This window comes from Dipodomys merriami, unplaced genomic scaffold (assembly GCF_024711535.1).
Source record: "Dipodomys merriami isolate MVZ:Mamm:240054 unplaced genomic scaffold, mDipMer1.0.p SCAF_14, whole genome shotgun sequence".
NCBI classification, from domain to species: Eukaryota; Metazoa; Chordata; class Mammalia; order Rodentia; family Heteromyidae; genus Dipodomys; species Dipodomys merriami.
This window is the reverse complement of record NW_027202715.1, coordinates 32,388,753-32,409,573: the sequence shown is the minus strand read 5'-3', so window position 1 is coordinate 32,409,573 and position 20,821 is coordinate 32,388,753. Positions and strand designations below refer to the sequence as shown.

General features: G+C 41.8%; 1 protein-coding gene across 2 annotated transcripts in view; it reads right to left on the bottom strand.

Annotated features, from left to right (window-relative positions):
- Nucleotides 1–20,821, bottom strand: part of Papss2 (3'-phosphoadenosine 5'-phosphosulfate synthase 2) — a 76,732-nt gene that overhangs the window by 1,683 nt on the left and 54,228 nt on the right. Inside the window, exons 8-12 of one of the 2 annotated variants that reach the window (XM_070021122.1) lie at nucleotides 17,473–17,487; nucleotides 13,650–13,855; nucleotides 4,779–4,914; nucleotides 2,390–2,658; nucleotides 919–1,148 (exon numbers count right to left, since the gene is read on the bottom strand). In XM_070021122.1, the coding sequence (XP_069877223.1) occupies nucleotides 919–1,148; nucleotides 2,390–2,658; nucleotides 4,779–4,914; nucleotides 13,650–13,855; nucleotides 17,473–17,487 (856 nt within the window). The remainder of the gene's footprint in view (nucleotides 1–918; nucleotides 1,149–2,389; nucleotides 2,659–4,778; nucleotides 4,915–13,649; nucleotides 13,856–17,472; nucleotides 17,488–20,821) is intronic. The other variant, XM_070021124.1, reaches the window with a different exon arrangement.

The following is a 20,821-nucleotide window of genomic DNA, read 5'->3' as shown; positions in this document are numbered from 1 at the left end:
CAACACAACTCAGTGTAGGTAATAACATCTGCCTTAAAGATTCTTGGAATTCGGTGATGGGTTTTGGACCCATAGTTTAGTTTTTCTTTCTGTAAAATGCTGCATCTTTGAAAATGGGCAGTATTCTAATTCTTCAGCAATTGTTGGAAGAAAGGAAAATAATAAGTAGCCACTATTTTCTGTGCACCTGTTCTGTTATGGGAAGTATCTTGAGTCCAGAGACCATCTTCTGTTTTTCTTACTATTTTTCTGTGAGCTCTCAGCATGGAGATTTGATTTCATCATAAATATTCAATGGAATTTCTCTCTGTGTTACTTTATGAGCTAAGCTATTATTATTAATTTTGTTTGACAGTTGTAGGGTTTGAACTCACACCTGGGTACTGTCCCTAAGCCTTTTCACACAGATAGCACTCTACCACTTCTAGTTTTCTGGTGCTTAATTGGAGATAAGAGTCTCAGGGAGTTTCCTCAGATCTCACCCAGCCGAGTAGCTAGGATTACAGGTGTGAGCCACTGGCACTCAGCTATTTCCTTTGTTACTTCTTGTAATATGTTAGGCTCTTAGTGTATGCTCAAGACATATATGTTGACAGAGCAACAACTTGTGTGTATGTGTCTGTGTGTGTGTGTAAGGGCGGGTGCTGGAGATGAAATCTAGGACCTTGCATACTCTAGGCAAATGTTTTACCTAACTAAGCTATACTCAGCCCCAATAGAAGTATATGGATCATCTACTATATGCAAGGACTGTGCTACAATCTCACAAGGTATAAAGTGTGTAGAATGAAGTCTTGAATGTCAAGGAACTCAACTGGGAGCATGCAGAAATGGAATGGAGAGTTTTCCAAAGGGTCAATCATTTTCTCATCATTACCATTTGTCAAGATGTCGATTAATTTTCCTCTAGAAACCTACCTTGCTGGATCATAGAAGTCCATGGCTTTTTTGGTTTTATTGTAGGCAGCCACTCGGAATGGAATGATTTCTACAGAGGTGAGGCCAGGGGCCATGCTCAAGACCTTGCCCCCATGGGTGGCTTCATACAGATCCTTCTTGGTCTCAGGGTGAGGCATTCCTGCAGGATCCCTGCCTACAATGTAGAAATTGGCCCCTGCAATCATCCGACATCTGCAGTGCCACTGGACCTAGGAAACAACACATAAGAGGCATGATGGTCATTGCAGGCCATGTCTAGGCGTTTTATGGAGATTTAGTAATTCTGCTTTCAAAGTAATTCAGTGACACACATCAACGAAAAAGCTTTGAGACAGTGAGTCTAAGACTTTGTGCTATTTTCTTTTATTTATTTATTTTTTGGTCCGGTTGTGGGGCCTGAACTCTGGGCCTGGGCGCTGTCCCTCAGCTCTTCAGCTCAAGGCGAGTGCTCTACTGCTTGAGCCACAGCGCCACTTCCTGTGCTATTTTCTTTAGCTTGATTATATTGGGTCAGACAAGAGCTTTAAAGACATGAATTATAGGAATCTTTGTCTTGGAACTGTATTTCCTCATTTTGTTCTCCAAACAGGCTAGCAGAACAGGAACATTCAGATTCCTGTTAGCCAGAACTGTGTGAATTTACTTTCCAGTCCTTTCCTATTCAGCAAAAAATCATAGGTCCTAACATTTCATGATCCAGCTGCTAGTAATGAACAAATTTACCTTTGAGCTCATCACAACACTTGCCCTCTTTTTTCTTTTTGCTGGTCATGGGGCTTGAACTCTGGGCCTGGGTACTGTCCCTTAGCTCTTCAGCTCAAGGCTAGTGCTCTAGCACTTGAGCCACAGCATCACTTCTGGCTTTTTCTGCTTATGTGGTGCTGAGGAATCGAACCCAGGGCCTCATGCATGCAAGGCAAACACTCTACCACTGAGCCACCTTCCCAGCCCCACTTGCCCTCTTTTAAGTTCAGACAAATACAAAGTGATGGATAGGAGCACTAAGGATCTAGAACTTCAATATGAGTGTGGCCTTCAGAAGGTCAGAACATTTGAGTTTGTTGTACTTTCTGCAAACATCTTCAAATTCGCCACACTGCAAAAGAAAAATCTGTCCCATAGCTCACTTTGTTATTATGAAGGGAGAACTTTTTCTCTCAAAGACATCTCCTATGAAATTCACAGCATGTGAATCACTTAAAGTGGGCCTAGTGAATATTAGGGTAGACCAACTTGTCCTCTAACCCAGATAGGCTTCATTATCCATTTCATTCACATGCCAACCTCCTCAAAGCAAAAGATAACTGATTTGATATTTTTAAATAAGACCAGAAGATTCCAGCAATATGTTCATGAGGAAGAAGGCTCCCCAACACTCATTTGCCCTCGTGAATAATGTATGAGCCTGTACACTGAGTCCCATGGCCAAGACCAGCTCAGAACCACCCACCTCAGTTGGCCCCGCATATAACATGGGAGATGGGAAGATGGCAACAATGGTTGACTTGGGATCTAAGACCCCTTCCTCCAGCACAGCTGCGTGCTGCTTCATCCTCCAGTCAAGAGGAACATCATCATCTTTGGTCCAGCCCCCAAGAGGATGTAGCAGGAGGACTGGGTGCTTATAGCCCCTCTCCAGGAGCCGGCGGCGGGTGTCCTGCATCAACAGAGCATGGCCATTGTGGACAGGATTGCGCAGCTGGAATGCAAACACAGCATCTGAGAAAGAAAAGCAGAGAAGCCAAAGTCAAAGAAACAGTGTTGGTTGTTACAAGGACAGAAAGGAAATAATGTAGTTATGTTTACTGTTCATTGCCTTCATTAAATCTACTTGCTTTTGATAATCAGCTGCAGAAATATATCTGGGTCTTTAAAGATGTTAATCCAGTATCACCAGCAATGTTGTTGCTCAGACACAGACAGGGTACAGAGGCAGGAAGCCATAAAGGGAGATATGGGAATCAGGAATGAAAAGAGTTGTTGCCAGGGTATTTCCTGCAAACCAAGGCTTTGACAGTCCTCTTGTACCTTGCTCCAGTCTTTATAACTGGGGCTTCAAAAATATTTTGGCTAGTAATTTGACTCCTTACTTGGGTCTGTAAGTTAACTAAAAGCAAGAGGAAAGCTTGGCATGTCGGTCTTCGTTTTGCGTCTGTCTTTTCTCTGAGTTATTTACCTTGCATTCATGTTTGAATCCAGGAAAGACTTATCTTTACAAGAGCAGGGAAGACTGCCTTCTAGTAAGAGAACAGCTAGCTGCCTCTCGTCAGACCACCCACCAGGCAACGATGACTTGCTTATCTGGACCAGACTGATTCCCTCAAGTGATGACAGTTGTAAAAGTTCTCTGATCCCCTCCAAAACTAAGACTGAGATACAGATCAAGCAGGCCATTCTTTATCCAGGGCCATCCAAGTATATGCACATCTTTCATAGCCTGTCCAAATTCTTTATTTGAACCTTTTAAAGCTCATGTTTGTAGCTGGAAGATGGAATGTTGCTTTGTCTCTTTTGTGGTGTGCCTGTGCCATCATGTTTGTAGCTGGAAGATGGAATGTTGCTTTGTCTCTTTTGTGGTGTGCCTGTGCCATACAATAAACCTCTCTTCTCTACCTTCATCCCTCTCTATGCCTTCACCACTACCTATATGGCATGTTGGGGTGAGTGGGCAGACCTGATGGGGAGTCCTGGAGTATGGGCTTGGCACCTAAAACTTGGCTGCATCACTTCACAAGAAGATGAATGATGATGGGAAGATTTTCTGCAGCCCATGCATGCAACAACAATCTACAGATATAAAAACAAGTCCAACTTCACTTAAAAGAAACCTCCATGGGCTGGGAAGGTGGCTCAGTGGTAGCGTGCTTGCCTTGCATGCCTGAGGCCCTGGGTTCGATTCCTCAGCACCACATCAGCAAAAAGAAAAAAGCCAGAAGTGGCGCTGTGGCTCAAGTGGTAGAGCACTAGCCTTGAGCTGAAGAGCTGAGGGACAGCGCCCAGGCCCAGAGTTCAGGCCCCACAACCGGACCCCCCTCCCAAAAAAAAAAAAAAAAAAAAAAGGAAACCTTCATAGCTACTTCACTTAGAAACAGACTCATAAAAGCCTTTATTTTTGTCTTTGTAATATAATTTAATCTATTGTGGAATACCTCAGAGACATATAAAAACCTAAAACAATATGAAAAACACTAATCTATTATTTTTTCCTCTTCAAAATGTATACAGGAAAAATTAAAATCTTCTCATTCATCCAACTTCATCCCCCAAAGGAAGCTAATTGTCATTGGCAGTTTGGTGACACTGGAAGCATTTGTTTCCATATACAGAAATACACTGGGGCTTTTAAAATTCTTTTGTTTTTAAAACTATGACTGTACTATATTCATTTTAATGTAATTTTCTTTTTCACTATGTTTTTTTGTTATCTTTGTGCATATTTTAAGTTGCTGGACAGTAATCCACTATGTGAAATGCTTTTTCCTGTCCCCCTTCCCTCCCAGTACTAGAAATTGAACTCAGGGCTTCTTATGGGTTTGTGTGGTGCTCTACCACTTGAGCCGGACATCCAGTCCTTTTTGCTGCTTAGAGATGAAGTCTCCAAAAGAAAAGGACTTTTCTACCCAGGTTGTCCTTGAACCTTGATCCTCTATATCTCAGCTTCCTGAGTAGATAGGATTACAGGTATGAGCCATCAGCACCACACACAGATTTAAACTTTAACACACACACACACCAGCTGATGCATTAACTTCTTAAAATGCTTATTCCTATATTCTCAATTTCTTAATCAGAGAGTAGCAAGGAAAAATCAACAAATTCATTAAAGTCAGGCTACATACCAGAATTCATTTCTTTACATTTCTGCTTGAGCTCCAGAGGTGTCAGGCGGTATTGGTCCAGCCCATCATTCCACCTTATTCTCTCGAAGACCTGAAGATCTCCACCAACCAGCCAATCCCCACTTTCCATCACCATCTAGAAAGGACATTATTGAAGTTGTTAATGATGAATACTATTTTGACAAATATTCTATTTTGGACTTTGGATTACTATTCAAGAACTGATCCTAGTTCTCCAGCGTTTCTAGCACAGTATTTCTCAAACTGTTAAGTCTCATAACATCTTCATAATATAAATAATTTCTGGGAATGCAGCTCAGTGGAAGAGCTCAGGGTCTGAGGTTCGCTTACGTGTTAAGAATCCTTCCTGAGGAGCTTTCATTTATTTACATGTTTCTGACTTATACAAGTTTCCATATTAGAAATTAAACAGAAACTTAAACATGGCTAACTGAGTTAAAGCAATCAATCCATTACATATTAGTGTAGAAACATTTTTAGCAAAAAAAGTTCCTACCCCATTAAATAAGAAACAGCATTAGTTATATATTTGCAAGGCTTTTTAATGTCTGACATAACAGAAGACAGCGGGTTTCTCATAACTTCGGTATTTAATTGATGGCAATAAATTTCTTGGAACTAAAGCAAATAAAGGGAGCTCAACTAGAGGCAGGTAGTTGGAAAAGAGAGGAGTTGAAATCTTTTGATATCATTGGATAGTGTTTTGATACTATACCATATGCAACAAGTCATGGTTTCTATTTCTTCTCTCTCCCTCTCCTTCTCCCTTTCACTCTCCCTCTCCTCTCCTCTATGTTTGCTGCTCCTGGAACTTGAACTCTTGCTAAGTTTTAGATTTGTTTTTTGGCTTACAGCTAGCACTCTACCACTTGAGCCATGCCTCCAATGCCAACTTTTTGCTGGTTAATTGAAGTTTTGAGGATTTTTCTGCCCATGCTGGCTCTGAATCATGATCCTCAGATCTCACCTTCCTTCCTTCCTTCCTTCCTTCCTCTCTCTCTCTCTCTTTCTCTCTCTCTCTCTCTCTCTCTCTCTCTCTCTCTCTCTCTCTCTCTCTCTCTCTCTCTCTCTCTCTCTCTCTCTCTTTCTTTCCTTTCTTTGTTGTGGGGCTTGAACTCTGCACCTGGATGCTGTCCCTCAGCTCTTCAGCCCAAGGCGAGTGCTCTACCACTTGAGCTGCAGCACCACTTCTGGTTTTCTGGTGGTTTATTGGAGATAAGAGTCAGAAAGACCTTTCCTGCCCAGGCTGGCTTTGAACCAGGATCTTCAGATCTCAGCCTCCTGAGTAGTTAGGATTACAGGCATGAGCCACTGGTGTCTGGCTCAGATCTTAGCTTTCTAAGTAGCCTTTTTCTTTCTTTCTTGAGGCCAAAGCAGGATTCATCCTGCCTCAGACTTCCAAGTTTTATTGCATCATATCTGGCTTCAAGAACTAAGGTTTTTTTTAAAATAAAGTCTTCTTTTATTTGTTTGTTTGTTTGTTTTTGGGTCCAGTCTTGTGGCCTGAACTCTGGGCCTGGGCGCTGTCCCTCAGCTCTTCAGCACAAGGCTAGCGCTCTACTTGAGCCACAGCGCGACTTCCAGCTTTTTTTCTTTTTGCTTATGTGGTGCTGAGGAATCGAACCCACGGCCTCATGCATGCAAGGCAAGCGCTCTACCACTGAGCCACCTTCCCAGCCCCTTGTTGCCTTTGGAATTTGAAACCTTATCAATATTTTTTTCATACTGTATTAAAAATCTACTGTGCTTTGAATGAATCATTTACCTATGAAGGATTCTGTAGCATAATATAGTGGTCAACTAGAATATGTTTATTCACTGAGTTTGTTTTAAAAGGCTGATATATTTTACTTTAGGATTTAAGCATACTAATATACATTCATTCATATCACTCCTAGTCTCAGCAGAAATTGTAAGTGCGTGGAGCTGACAAGCCATGGTAAATACATGTTTGCCTATTTTCCCTTGAAAACCTCAAGGTTAATAATTGTGAGATAATTAATCATCTCAACTGTTTCCCTCAAATTGACAGCATGGTTTTTCATTAAAAAAATTTAGATGCTAAATATCCAAAGATGGCTCACGGGAAACACATGATAGAAAGACATAGAGGTAGTGAGGGTATATCCCCACTCACATAGCGTGTCATGAGTAGATACTGGGTTTACAATGACCTTTTTCCAAGAGGGACTGAGGGAGGGTTAGCCTAGAGTAGTAGTTCTCAACAGAGGGTGACTGTGCTTTTCCTGGTGACATTTGCTGATATCTACAGACAATTTGATTGTTGAGTAGGAAGGGGTATGCTACCTCAAGCATCTAGCATATAGATGGCAAGAACACTGCTACACATCCCACATGCCACACAACAGCCCTCACAGCAAGTATCTAATTAGCCCATGATGTCAATTGTGTTGAATTAAGGAAACTCGGGCCGAGAGAGGGTAACTGTGCAATAGATTGTGCAACAGAATACTGTCAATAGTCAATTGCAGTAGTTCACAACTGTAATCTTAGCTGCTTAGGAGGATGAGAGCTGAGGATTGTAGTTCAAAGCCAGCCTGGGCAGGAAAGTCCCTAAGACTCTTATCTTCAATTGACCATCAAAAAAGCTGGAAGTGGAGCTGTGGCTCAAGTGGTGGAGCAGTACCCTTGAGCAAAGAAAGCTCAAAGCTCAGAGACAGAGCCTCAGCTCTGAGTTCAAGCCTCAGTATGAACATATGCACACACAAAAATAACTATCCTGTAAGTATAATAACTGTAAGTAGCACTGCCCTCATTGCTTAGGCCACCCATAAAATTTTGAGTTGACACCAATTCCCTGAGGGTAGAGTTACTCATTCTGGACACTAGGGGGCAGCCATGTACTTTATTGCTCTCTATATACTGTATTGCTCTACTGGATGAAGGTAGACTTCAACTACTTTGATTACCACCCAACATAAAAGCATGGCTGTATTATTTATCATAGCTAAGATATGGAGCCACCCCAGATGTCCCTAGTAGATGAATGTATCTAGAAAATGTATTATATATGCACAATGGAATTCTATACTTCCATTCTACACTTGCCCCATTTGTAAGGAAATGGATAGACTTGGAAAAATCATATTAAGTGAAGTAAGCCAGACCCAAAGAAACATAGGCTCCATGCTTTCCCTCATTGTAGTAATTTGTATATGTCTAGGATAGTTCTGGAAGAAGATTACAATAGCTCAATAACTATGTACACATGACCATGCAAAATGATGCTAATTGAAATGAACTCCAAGATATGGAAACAAGAGAGTTTTTTTTTAATGCACTGTGTTGTTATTTCTTTCTTCTTTCATTTTTTTTGGGGGGGTCTGGTCGTGGGGCCTGAACTCTGGGCCTGGGCACTGTCCCTCAGCTCTTCAGCTCAAGGCTAGTGCTCTACCACTTGAACCATAGTGCCACCTCTGGCTTTTTTCTTTTTTTTGCTTATGTGGTGCTGAGGAATCGAACCCAGGGCCTCTGGCATACAAGGCAAGTGCTCAAACACCTTCCCAGCCCCTCTCCTTTCATTTTTTCCCCCCTCTGGTTTATCCTCTGTATTTGATTTTGGTACCCTGTACCTTGTATATACATTTATCTGATTTGGGGAAGAGAAGGGGAATAACAAAATGGTGAGACCAAGGACAAAGGATGAACCAATGCAACAGCAATGCTCACAAGACATTATGTTGGAAATGAACTTTGCAACTTGTGGGGGGGGAGGAAAATTAGGGGGGAGGGAAAATGGGAGAAAATAAGCGGGGGATGGATAACACTGTTGGACAAGAAATATATTCATCACCTTAGGTAGCCATAACCCCTCACCTTTACAATAAATAAATTGCCTTTACAATAAAGTATTATTTAAAAAAGAAACACACATGGACTTGTGGCTCATGGAAAAAGGAAATACATCATTCTTTAGAAGTAGAAAGGCATTCTTCATGAAAATGGGTAATTCTGCTCAGTTATCAAGTTTGACATTTCCAAGGGCGGGGGGAGGGGGGGAAACATGGCTGCGTGACAAAACGAATTTTAGAAAGGGGCTTGCGGGATTTCTGGAAGGTGGGGGAACAACCCTGTAAGAAGGGGGGAACAACTCTCCCAGGACACCGCTCTCTCCACGGTGCTGCAATTCCCCCATCAGGAAGGGAGGTCTAGGGCTTTGTGGCCTCAAAGAGGTCTGAGCCTCCTGCCAAACTCTCAAGGTGACAGCTTAGGGGTTTTTCCCCCAGAGGGGGAACAAGCCTAAAGAGTCTGGTAAAGGAGTGAAAGAAGAACAGGGCTCAGAACCACAGAGGAGGGTCTGAGCTCCAACAGCAGAATAAAGAGTAAGCAATAGCAATAGACTACACTAAAAAAAAAAAAAAGAGGCTAGAATAGAATCACTCAATCTGAAGACAAGGGAATGAACAATTGAGAGAAGAGGATCATCTGAGGTGAGATAGTGCAGAGATCAGAATGAAGGAAAAGGAGAGAAGGGAGAAAACAGAAGGAAGGAAAGAAGTAGTGACTTTGGGAATATACAGCCATGATGACATGGTTCAGGAAGAGAAACTAACACCACACATGTGAAGAATTCACATTTTACTTCTGCGCTATCATGGAATGGAGCTTTAAGGGACTTGGCGATCATATAGATTTTCAGACTAGGAGATGGCTTTGCGGAGAGGAAGCAGTAGTGTTCAAGGGCACACAGCTGCCAAAGCCAGGGCCCAAATCTAGGACTCTGCAAGCCAGAATCTCCTTACACACCATACCCAACAGACCTTATCAGTGCTCCCTCCCCAGGGTAATATTTCCCTATCATCTTCCACAGTACCCAACACAGGGGTGGATATAACAAGTATAGATTTCCCTGGGAGAAGGCAGAAGGGGATTTATTGTACTGATGGGTCATGAGAGTTATTAATGACTCCTTAAAGGAGGAAAAACAGCTGAGGAGGCAGCAGGAGAAGAAATGATGTCCTAGACTGAGGAATGAGCATGTGCAAGACCAGCTTCAGAAGGACTGAAAATAAGCTGGGTTTAAGAGGTCACTCACATTTCTGCAAAGGGGTTTTCACATCAAAGGTTAGAGCACTGGCTGAAGCGTGAGCACTGGAGCAGAGGGGAGCAAGGTAAGAGACAGGGAAGCATGTAAATACCATGGCCCCCGTTAGAACAGGAGTGAGTAAATCCCACGTAGTATATGAGAAGCAGACCCGTCAGAGCTTTGTGCTTGAACAAGAGAAGAAGAAACAAGTGTGGCATAAAGGTTCTGGTTGTAAGTCCCTGTTTGGATGTCAGAGCTGCCGGTGAGACAGAAGACACACAGGGAAGCAAGTCTGGGGTTAGACTGTGCAGCATGAACCCGAGGCACTGTCAGCATACACCCATTTGAAGTCAGATAGGAAAGACTTCCAAGTAATAATCTAATGAAGTGCTTCTCAGCTTCATAATGCATTCAAATCAAAGGGGCTTTAAAAAGCAATTAAATCAGCATCAGTGGGGTAGAATCTAGTCTGGTGTGTGTGTGTGTGTGTGTGTGTGTGTGTGTGTGTGTGTGTGTGTGTGTGTGTGTGTGTGTGTGTGTGTGTGTGTGTGTGTGTGTGTGTGTGTGTGTGTGTGTGTGTGTGTGTGTGTGTGTGTGTGTGTGTGTGTGGTTGTTGTTGTTGTGAGGTTTTTTGTTGGTATTGTTGTTTTGTTTTGTCAGTGTCTCTGTATTTAGCCCAAGCTAGTCTTGAACTTGACCCTCTTCATTCTATATCCTGAGGCTGGCGTGCATGATTATACCCAGCACAGTCCAGATAATTTTTTTTTTTAACATTTTAGGTCATTCTGCTGATCTAGCCATTGAGTTGTCACTGTGAAGTCAGAGGATATGAAACCTTTCATTCTGGTCTTTCATTGGGACGTTCTTTTGATTTCTACATATGTAAAATGGAAGCGCTGATTTCCCTGCTGCACAGGAACATTGTGAGAACTAATTACTGCTTGGAAAAGCTTCAGGAGCTATAGATGAAAAGGAAACAGGGCTCCTCCCTACAATATTTTTACAAGTTTCACCTGCTCTTCCTAGTGACATCCCCTGAGGTCATGTACAGGTGCTATATTTATTGATTCAAAGAGAGTCCTTGAATGGAAGGTCAAGCATGCCCTTGTGCCCACATGTCAGGCACTGTGGCTCAAGCCAGTAATCCTAGCTTCTGAGGAGGCTGAGATCTAAGGATTGTGATTTGAAGTCAGTCTAGGTAGAAAACTCTGTAAGACTCTTAGCTCCAATAAACCAGCAAATGCTAGAAGTGGATCTGTGGCTTAAGTGGTAGAGTGCTAGCCTTGAATGACAAAGCTAAGGGAGAGCGTGTTGCCTGAGTTCATGCCCCAGGATGACAGAGAGAGAAAGAGAGGAGTGCTCTCACGTGAAGGGCTGGAGAGCAGTCAGACCATTTCCTTGGCATTGGATCATTTTCTGTGAACTTCAGTCTCAGTACCACATAGAAATACAAGAAATGCCCATGATTATTTTAGGGAATGACAATTTAGGGAACAGTTCTGTTTCTAAAAAATTACCTTAACGTATTACTGTTTTTTGTTTGTTTTTTTGGTCATGAGGCTTGAACTCTGGGCTTGGGCGCTGTCCCTCAGCTCTTCAGCTCGAAGCGAGTGCTCTACCAATTGAGCCACAGTGCCACTTCTGGTTTTCTGGTGGTTTATTGGAGGTAAGAGTCTCACAGACCTTCCTTCCTAGGCTGGCTTTGAATGGTGATCCTCAGATCTCAGCCTCCTGAGTAGCTAGGATGACAGGCATGAGCCACCAGCACCCAGCTTATTACTGTGAGTTTTAAGGTATTAAACATACACAGTTTTTTCCTTATAAATCTTGTGTGTTATGCATTTGCTAAATGAACCTTCAGCTCCCCAAGTGTAGTCAGTGCATGTGGACTGAGTGGCTTCTCTGGTTATACACAGCCCATTTCTCTCCATTAGTTCACTGGAAATATTTACAGAAGACACTGACAATATTGTCACTGTCCAAGTGACACCATCACTCTCCCTGGTTTCTAAGAAACTGAATGCAACTGGTGACATGTACTACAAGACAGAGGAAAAGAAGTAGTCACTTTAAGAGCTTCCTGAGGGCTTTAGCGCAAGCCATGTGGATGTTGTATCTGAAGAAATAAATATCCGAGGAAGGATAATGACAGACAGTTATTCTTATGGTCAGTAGCTATATGATTACAGTCTTGAGCCTGTATGATTACAGTCAGGAAAGAAGAGATTCATGAACCTTAGAACTTAACAGTCCTCAACAGCCCCCAGTAAGTGTCCAGCAACCTCAAGCACTATCATCCTCTGAGAAAAACAGCCTGTTTTGCATGTGTGCAAGATTAGAGCTACTTCTCTTGAGGGCAGTTAGCTGTGTCCAATAAATTTAAAAGCTGCTTTACTTGACCATTGACCTCTTGTGGTTTGATTAAAAAGGCTCCAGAGGCCACCAGCAGGGGCCATGAAAAGGTCCTTCCTATCTTGGAACATTTCACAACTGAAGAAAAACAAAACCAAACCTTAATTTTCTACAGGGTCATAAGCTGTGAGGCTTATTTTGGTGTCCTTGATTTAGAGCCAGTATGCCTCGTTCATGTTCAAAAGCTCCCAGGCCTTGATAGCTCCTGACAGTTGCTCTAGCTGGAGAATTTGAAGAATGAAATGGGTAGAATATGCTCTCTCCATTTTTACTCTCATGCCTTTATCTTAGATGAGAAATAGTTTTTGCATACAATTACAGCTTTTTAGTAGAACCCCATTCAACCAGTCCTCAAGACCTTGGCTACCAACCCTATCTGTAGTTAGAAGCTGCCCAAGGGATTAAGAGAGATTTGGTCGATTTTGCTTTTGGAGAGGACAGGCCTTCAATGATCTTCACCACATAAACACATTTTTCATCTTCAAATTATCCATTGGTAAAAATGCATAATCTTTCCTCTGAGAACTCAGCTAGTATCTGTGCTAGTTATCCTTGGTTGAAGAAATGTCATTGACCCATTCACTGTCAACAGATCACGAACTCTCAGTTCTTTTCCAAGAGTTGGTTGGACACAATTCGTGTGTATTTTTCAGAGGAACAGGGTTGCCAACTCTACTTGTTGTTTTGGGTCCTCTACTCAAGATGTGAGACTAAATTATCTACTTAGTCCCACTTAGCTGAGGATGAGGGCATCAGAGAATCGGATGATTTAGGGGGTCATCAAGACCAGCCATCAACAGAAAGACATTCTTTACCACCTTTCAAAATCTCCCAATGCAAAAATCTTATCTTAGACATTCAGCCTTCCCTACTTGGAAGGCAGAGAATGGGAAGTTCATGGTTTGAGGCCTGTCTGGAGAAATAAAGTTAGCAAGAAAGGCCATTTCTCTAACCCATAGTTGGGTACAGTGCAAGTGCCAGTCATCCCGACCTACATGGGAGATTGAGAAGTAGGAGCCAGGCCCACCGGGGCACAAAAGTCCATGAAACTCCATCTCCATGGATGGGAAGCTAGAAACAGTGGTGCACACTTGTGCTCCCAGTGACAACAGAAAGCCTATAGTGGGACGCTTAGGCATGTGCCAGAGAACAAGGCCTTAACCTAAAAATAACCAGTGAAAAATAGGACCAGAGGCATGACCCAGTCTATCTGCCAGCCTGGCAAGTATGAGTTCCAACTTCAGTTATTTACCACCAACATAAAGAAAGACATGAAAGGAAATGAGTCTTCCATCAGTTCTTTTAGGCTTCCATGAAAACTAAAAAGAATCATTTGTTGTCCTCGGTAAAAAGTAGATCGAGAAAGCCCTTCCAAAGGTTTTGCCACTTACTTTGATATGGGGGTGCTTTGCACACGTTGTGCCCCACACCCGAGAACAACGCTCCTCTTTCCGATGCTCGTAGAATTCAGGGTCTTGTAAGATAGCCACCTTCTGCCCACCATAGGTCAGGACAAACTCACTGCACCCCTCGAGCCTTGCCTTGTCGTCTGCAGAGATCGGCAGCACGATGGGGATGCTCATGTTGATCACTCCGTCTGCGGAAAGACCCGGCCTGAAGCATGAATACTTGGATCTAAAGGGGGTCCCGTCCTGGGTTTGTTGCTGTTGTTTCTTTGAGACAAAGTCTCATTCTGAAGCCCAGACTGGCCTTGAACTTGCCATCTTCCTGCCTCTGCTTTCCAACTGCTGAAGTTACAGGCCTGCACCACAACCTCTGACACAGGTGTGCTGTCCTTTATGAATAACTCAAACATAGACAGTGTCCCTTCTGAAGAGTCCCTTGAAAAGGCTTTAAGACCTGAATCCAATGTGTTTGCATCAGCTGCCCCAGTTTCCCTGAGTGTGTGACAGGAAGTCCCAGAGGGCCTCCACACGCAGGAGCCAGAGTGCAGGAGACAGTGGACTGAGTACAATCAAAGGTCAGCTCAGTACCAGACCTCATTTTGCAGATAAGAAGGGGACATTTCCTGAGGTCCTTTTAAAAATCTTTGTCTGATCCCAAAGCTCTAAAGTTTAAAGTTTTAACAACCCAACTATATAAAGTTTGACAAAACAAAATGAAAGTTGAAACAAAACAGAAATCACTACTTTTTCTTAGACATGAACCTTTTAATCAATATTGAGCACTGCCAGTGCACTGAACTGAAAAGAAAGAAAAAAAAATCAGACAATTTACATTAGTTAATGGGATCCCCAAAACAAGTAGTTCTGTTCACTGTGGTCCAGGTACAACACTGCCTTGAAATAGTTTTGAAGAGACTGATGATATCACTCATCTGGAACACACAAGTCCAGCTAGCTCAAGTATAATAGAGAGAGACTGTCCAACGTGAAAAACTCAAAGGAGTGAAACATAATTGACTACAGCTCACGTAAATTCTTCAGGAGTCCCTCTCACCTTTATGCCTTACTTTGGAGGAATTTAAATAAGCCAGCTTTTCTGACTTCTCACTATATAGCACAACCAATCAGGAGGTATAGAGTGTGCTGCTTTAAGAAGCTAGAGCTTCAGCAGCACAAAATGTAAACAGCTTGACCATAAAGGAAGAGACTGGAATACTGTGAAAAACAGACGTAGAAACTGTGATGATTAATCTTATGTGTCAGCCTGGCTAGGTCACGGTACCCAGTTATTCGGCAAAACATTATTCTCAATGATTCAGTAAAGGTGTTGGTTTTTTTTTTTTTTAAGGGAGAATTACTATTTAAATCAGTAGACTCGGATTAAAGCAGACATTCCTCCATAATACGGATGGAGCGTATCATGAAAAAAAAAAGAAACAAAATGAAATAACAAAACATAGATTTACCTCAAAAAAGGGAATTTGGGCAGCAGAATAGCACTGGATTTTGGACTTGACCATCTCTTTTCTGGGTCTCTAGTCTGTTGGCCTACCTTGGAGATTTAGAACTTGCCAGCTTCCACATTCCATATTCCCACTTCTCATGTCATATATGTATGTGCATGTGTATGTATATATATGCATATATTATATATATATATACACACACATTACATACACATCCCGTTGGTTCAGATTCTCTGAAGAACACTGACTACGCAGAGACTAAAAACATGGAATCAGGGAGAGGGCCAACAGCCATACAGGTGTCCCACTTCTCAGAGGACCATTACATAAAAGCCCAGATTAATAATTGATTGAACTAATGATGACAGCATCTGTGTGTTTATGCATGTGACTTTGTATGTATGTGTGTCCATGCTGGAGTTTGAACTTGGGGCCATGTGCTGTCACATCTGTCACTTTTTTTGCTCATGGCTGACACTCTACCTCCTGAGTCACACCCCATTACATGTCACTTTTCTATGGCCATCGCCTCGCCCCATCCACGGGCTCCCTGAGCAATGCAGTTTCTGTTCCATCTGTATCTTGGCATTGTGTGAACCCTGGTAAGGACAAAGCAGTGCTGGCTGTCATGATGGGATGGCATGGGAAGGAATCCTACAGAGGAACAAACCAACTGCTCCCATACACTGAGAGCTGCGTTCCACGTGGGTGTATACAAATTTACTGTGGCTTCCACTGCCATCTTGTTCTATTTTTCTATTACTTAAACGTATACAACAGTTTGAGTGCAGTGAATATTTTCTGTGGCTTTAAACATGGATTTGGACTTTCAGCTTTTCCTTCAATTGTTTCAACTCTGGTGGGAACTGCCTTGATGATTTTATTGTTTTATATCTCATTTTGGAAGAATGTTATGAGTTTTAATCAGGGAAAGTCCAACAGATAACTTCTAGTCCAACTGAATAATTCGTTCTTTGCCTTAAATAATTTTCAGGCCTTCCTTGTAGATCAGCTGATGGGTTCCATTGAGTGTTCCTATGTATAAAAGAATCTTCATTTCACCTAACATCAACTTATCTGACCTTTTCTGCTTGACTCAGACATATACTAGTTATTGCAAATAAGGGAAACCATGGGACCTAAGTTTATTTGGGCCTGACTTACTTCATTTAATATAATTTTTTCTAAGTCTTTCCATTTCCTAACAAATGGGGCAATGTCATTCTTTCTGATGGAGGCAGAATTCCATTGTGTATATATACCATATTTTCTTGATAAGTATTCAAATGTTTTTTCTTTCTTGCGATTGTTTTTAACATATTTATAAGATGATTTCTTTGTTGCTTTGTATGTCCCCCCCCCCCATGGTATAATCTCTGCTTTCATTGTATTTGATGTTGTTATAATTTGTGGAAGGGAAGGACAAAAGCAAATCATTTAAATAGGGATACAGGTGGACCCATTGCAACAATGAGATGTATAAGTCTATGTCAAAAAATGAACTTTACAACTTTGGCCGAGTGAGGGTAGAGGGGTGGGGTGTGGGAAATGGGAAGGGATGAGAAGGGGAAACAAAGGAGGAGGCAACAATGCTTGATAATAAATGTACTCATTACCTTGCCCATGTAATTGTAACCCCTCTGTACAGTATTTTCACAATAAAAAAAAAAGAAAAAGAAAAGAATCTTCATTGCATACCTAGGCTTTGAAAAGAATATCAATGACAAACACAATACCAGAGATAAACAATATCTTCAAAATTTTACCTTTTCATTCTGGTACAATGCAGGCATTTGAAGTCACTGGAGATCTACATTTATTTTCATTTCTAGAACTATCAATTATGATAGCTCGAATTTAAATTCATGCATAATCATACATCACCAATGAAGGAAGTACAAACTCACACAATCCAACCAGGTACATCCACTTTAAATAGTATCCAATGTGGATTTGCCAATTTTAAATGTTTGGTAAACACTTTGGAAAAGTATGTCCAGACTTATTAAACTACAAGTGGAACCACAGTCATTGAAAGCAGATATAAATTTAAAAGAACTCAGGAATAAAATGTGCAGTCATAATTTAGAAGCATGTTTAATACTGTTGGCTGAGCACAACATTATAAACAATAGCTGCATCTGATCCAGAAGTTTCCTATTGTTTGTACTCCAAACAATAGAAAAACTGTAGCAAAGTATTATTTTACTATAACTGGTTGGATCATGAGCTGATAACAATTCCAGCTAGTTAATTTAGATTTTTTTGTTATCTCTTTAACAATTTTAAATTAATATATCTAATTATAGTAATTTAGCTACTTGGAAAGTTCAAGTACATACCAAGAAGGACCACGCCTAGAGAAACACAAACATAAGAAACATATTTCAGCTCTCCATCAAAATAATTTTAAAGCAATGTCAAGGAAAAAGTTCCTATTATGGCATTTTACACAGACAACATAAAAAATACCCTGAGCTCTTTGTTATACCATTGAAAAATACAGGATGCCAGCAAAAATCTGGTAACATCAGAATTTGTATAGAGTATTGTTCAATGTACTCCAAAGCATTGTTAATAGTCCCTTTAATTTCAGCAAGAATTTATCTTTTGCAAATGTGTAATATAACGACCATATTTTGAGACAAAATACAAAGGCAAAGTTCCCTAGAATGTCCTAGAATCCCAAAAGTTTAGAGGGAATCAAAGTATGCTCAGTAAAAGAAGCACTAGGTAGAGCCAGAAAAATATGGATGTGAATCTAAGCTTCAAATAACTTGTTGTTTAACCTTTCTAAAACTTACTTTCTGTGTGGACAGAACATCTTCACAGTGGTGTTATCCGGGTTCAGTGGGCTGGCCTGTGTCAAACTTTAGAGGTGTTGGTGCATAGAAAGTGCGGGTGACATGTGCAGGGCCATCGAAGGATGATTTCTCACAAGGTAGCTATGTCTTGATCCCATTAGTCAACATAAGCTTATTCCAGTTTTCAGCTTGGGTGTGACATTTATAAGAGAGTCTAAATCAACCTTGGAACTATCTCTCCAGTGAGAGATAAAGTGACATATTGGTATTAAGATAAAGGGTTTTTTTTTTGAGTAACTGATGAAGTAACAATTTACAATTACATGATTGTAACACATGATTGCTTTGGAGATGTTTTGTCTTTGTTTTTGCACCAAATAGACTGAGCTTTATCTTTAAATTGAGGGAGAAATTGAACCTTTGAGAAAATGGACAAATAGTTTTTAGGGGACATGGCAAGAATTAAAAAAAAAACATTGTAGATTACCAAGAAATTCGCCATTGTTTAATGACACAGAAAAGTGGCTACACAAAACATTTCAAATTTTCAATGGTGGTAATGCAGAGTTTCATGAGGTGGATAAAGTTAAAAATAGAGAAAGAAATTGTTTTTTCGAGTTTAACTCTGCCTCCTTAGTCCAAGAGCTGTCAAGCCAGGGGCTGCCCAGAGACTCCCTCTACCTCAGTATGGAAAGTCCAGTGTCGCCACTGGCTTCCTCCAGACATCATCCAGGCTTTGTCCAGGAAGAAGGAGGAAAAGCCCAACCCCCTTTGAAGGAAGCAGTTCAGTTTCAACTGCTGGAAGCCCTGCCACTGATTCCACTGAAAGAGTCCTTTGACTTAAGAAAGAAGTTTCACAGATGCAGATGTGGTGGGAAGAAACTATTGTCTCAGGCTCAGAAGAGAAGCCATACTGGCTGTCCAGCAAGTGCATACATATGTCCTTATGACTATTCTACCCCCAGCAGCTAGATGAATGCTGGTATATGAGGCACTCAAGAGGGATTTGGTGCTGGCTGATGACCTTACAGGTGTTATTCCAAACTGATATGATGGTGGATAGCCCACTTAGTCTCTTCAAGGGTCCAAGTTCTCTTAACTGTATTCAGTGTGTGTGAGGGGGCAGGGGAGAGAGGTGTTCCTGGTAATAGCTAATGTGGATAGTATAGAACATCCACTGCTAGACACTGGACTGGGCATTCTTTTATACGTTCAATATCCCAGTGAGGAGGTCCTGTAATTTTTCCCATTCTACAGACAAAGGAACTAAGACTAGAATCTAAATAATTGGGCCCAGGTCCCTAGCACATAACTAGCATATGAATCAACCCAGGTGACTTTGTAGCTCACAGTCGTATTCCTTAGACTTTCTGCCTTTAGTTAGGCCAAAACTAAAATGAGACAGAATAGTAGAGGTATGCAGGACATCATAGCCCTAGTATCTTTGTGTGTGTGTGTGTGTGTGTGTGTGTGTGTGTGTGTGTGTGTGTGTGTGTGTGTACATGCCAGGTCTGGGCTTGAACTTATGGCCTGAGCATTGTCCCTGAGCTTTTTTGCTCAAGGCTAGCACACTACCACTTGAGCCACAGCTCCATTTTCAGCTTTTTTTGATTAACTGGAGGTAAGAGTCTCATGTACTTTCTTGCCCAGGCTGGCTCTGAACCACAATGTTCAGATCTCAGCCTTCTGAGTAGTTAGAATTACAAGCATTAGCCATCTGCGACCAGCTCCTCATATCTACTTCTATCTATTAGTTTACCTAGGAACTGAGAATGCTTCTTAGGGGTGAGGCAGGGCTCAGAATATGTCCTAATTATATTGCATAAATTAGACTGCGTAAATATGTCCAGTTGTCTCTGGTTATAGAAGCAGATGGCACAGCTAGCAGACAGTTTCCATAAGATTAAAGAAGTCTTAAAGCCCCAGGTCAGGGCTTGCAGGTTGGAAAGGAGTAGAGGTTATGGGAACAGCTGAATCTGGGCTTGAACCTCTCTGGACATAACTACACTGGAGCTACAAGATAAGGGATCCTTACAAATTCCAAGAGTAATTCTGTGCGATACAAACAAGCTTCTAGGGAGTCTCGACTAAAGTTAACACAGGGGAAGGGAACATCCATCCCTCCACTAAAGCAATAGTCCATTAACTGCCACAGCCCCAGCAGTACCAAGAACTTGATGGTGGAGTGATTGGGCAGGATCTGTCCTGCTGTGGGGGTGGAGAACCACACAGATCCACACAGCACATAGCAACAGCTATGGGCCTGATCCAAGAGCACAGGGCACACCCTCTAGGGACTCTCACAAACACTTAGGCATATTTGGAAAGCACTGGAATTTTTTATGAGCCAGCAGGGACTAGAACCAGGAGACTCAAGTCGTAGTGGAAAAACAAGCTCATTTGTATCTCAGGCCAATGCTGGAGAATGCGCACCAAGAGTACCTGGGAAGTGAGAGCAATAGCAAGCACTTCCTTCCTCCACCTCAGGGTACTGAGGACCAAATAAGAAACAGAAAGTCAGTATGTCATATCCACAAAACGAAATCAGAATGGTGTCAGAGGAAAGGTGCCAGTTTTGCCTAAATTATCCAGAAGGATTCTTTGGCATGCGTTGACCTTCATGATGTGGGGTCATAGAACCCATCAAAAGCCAAAATCCCAACCTAGGAAAATGCCCTCTTCTTCTCTTTTCAAAATGCAGGCCACTCAGTTTGGTGGTGTGTGGCATCTGGGAAGATAATATCCCTTTCCCCTTGAAGTCTGAGACTACAAACTAAGGACCCCTAACTTCCACTAAAACTGACCTCTGCAACCACATCTGCCACCTGGGCATTTTTCTTTATGGAGCAAAGGTAAAAAGCACTGTCTTCAGTGAGACTCCTCTTTA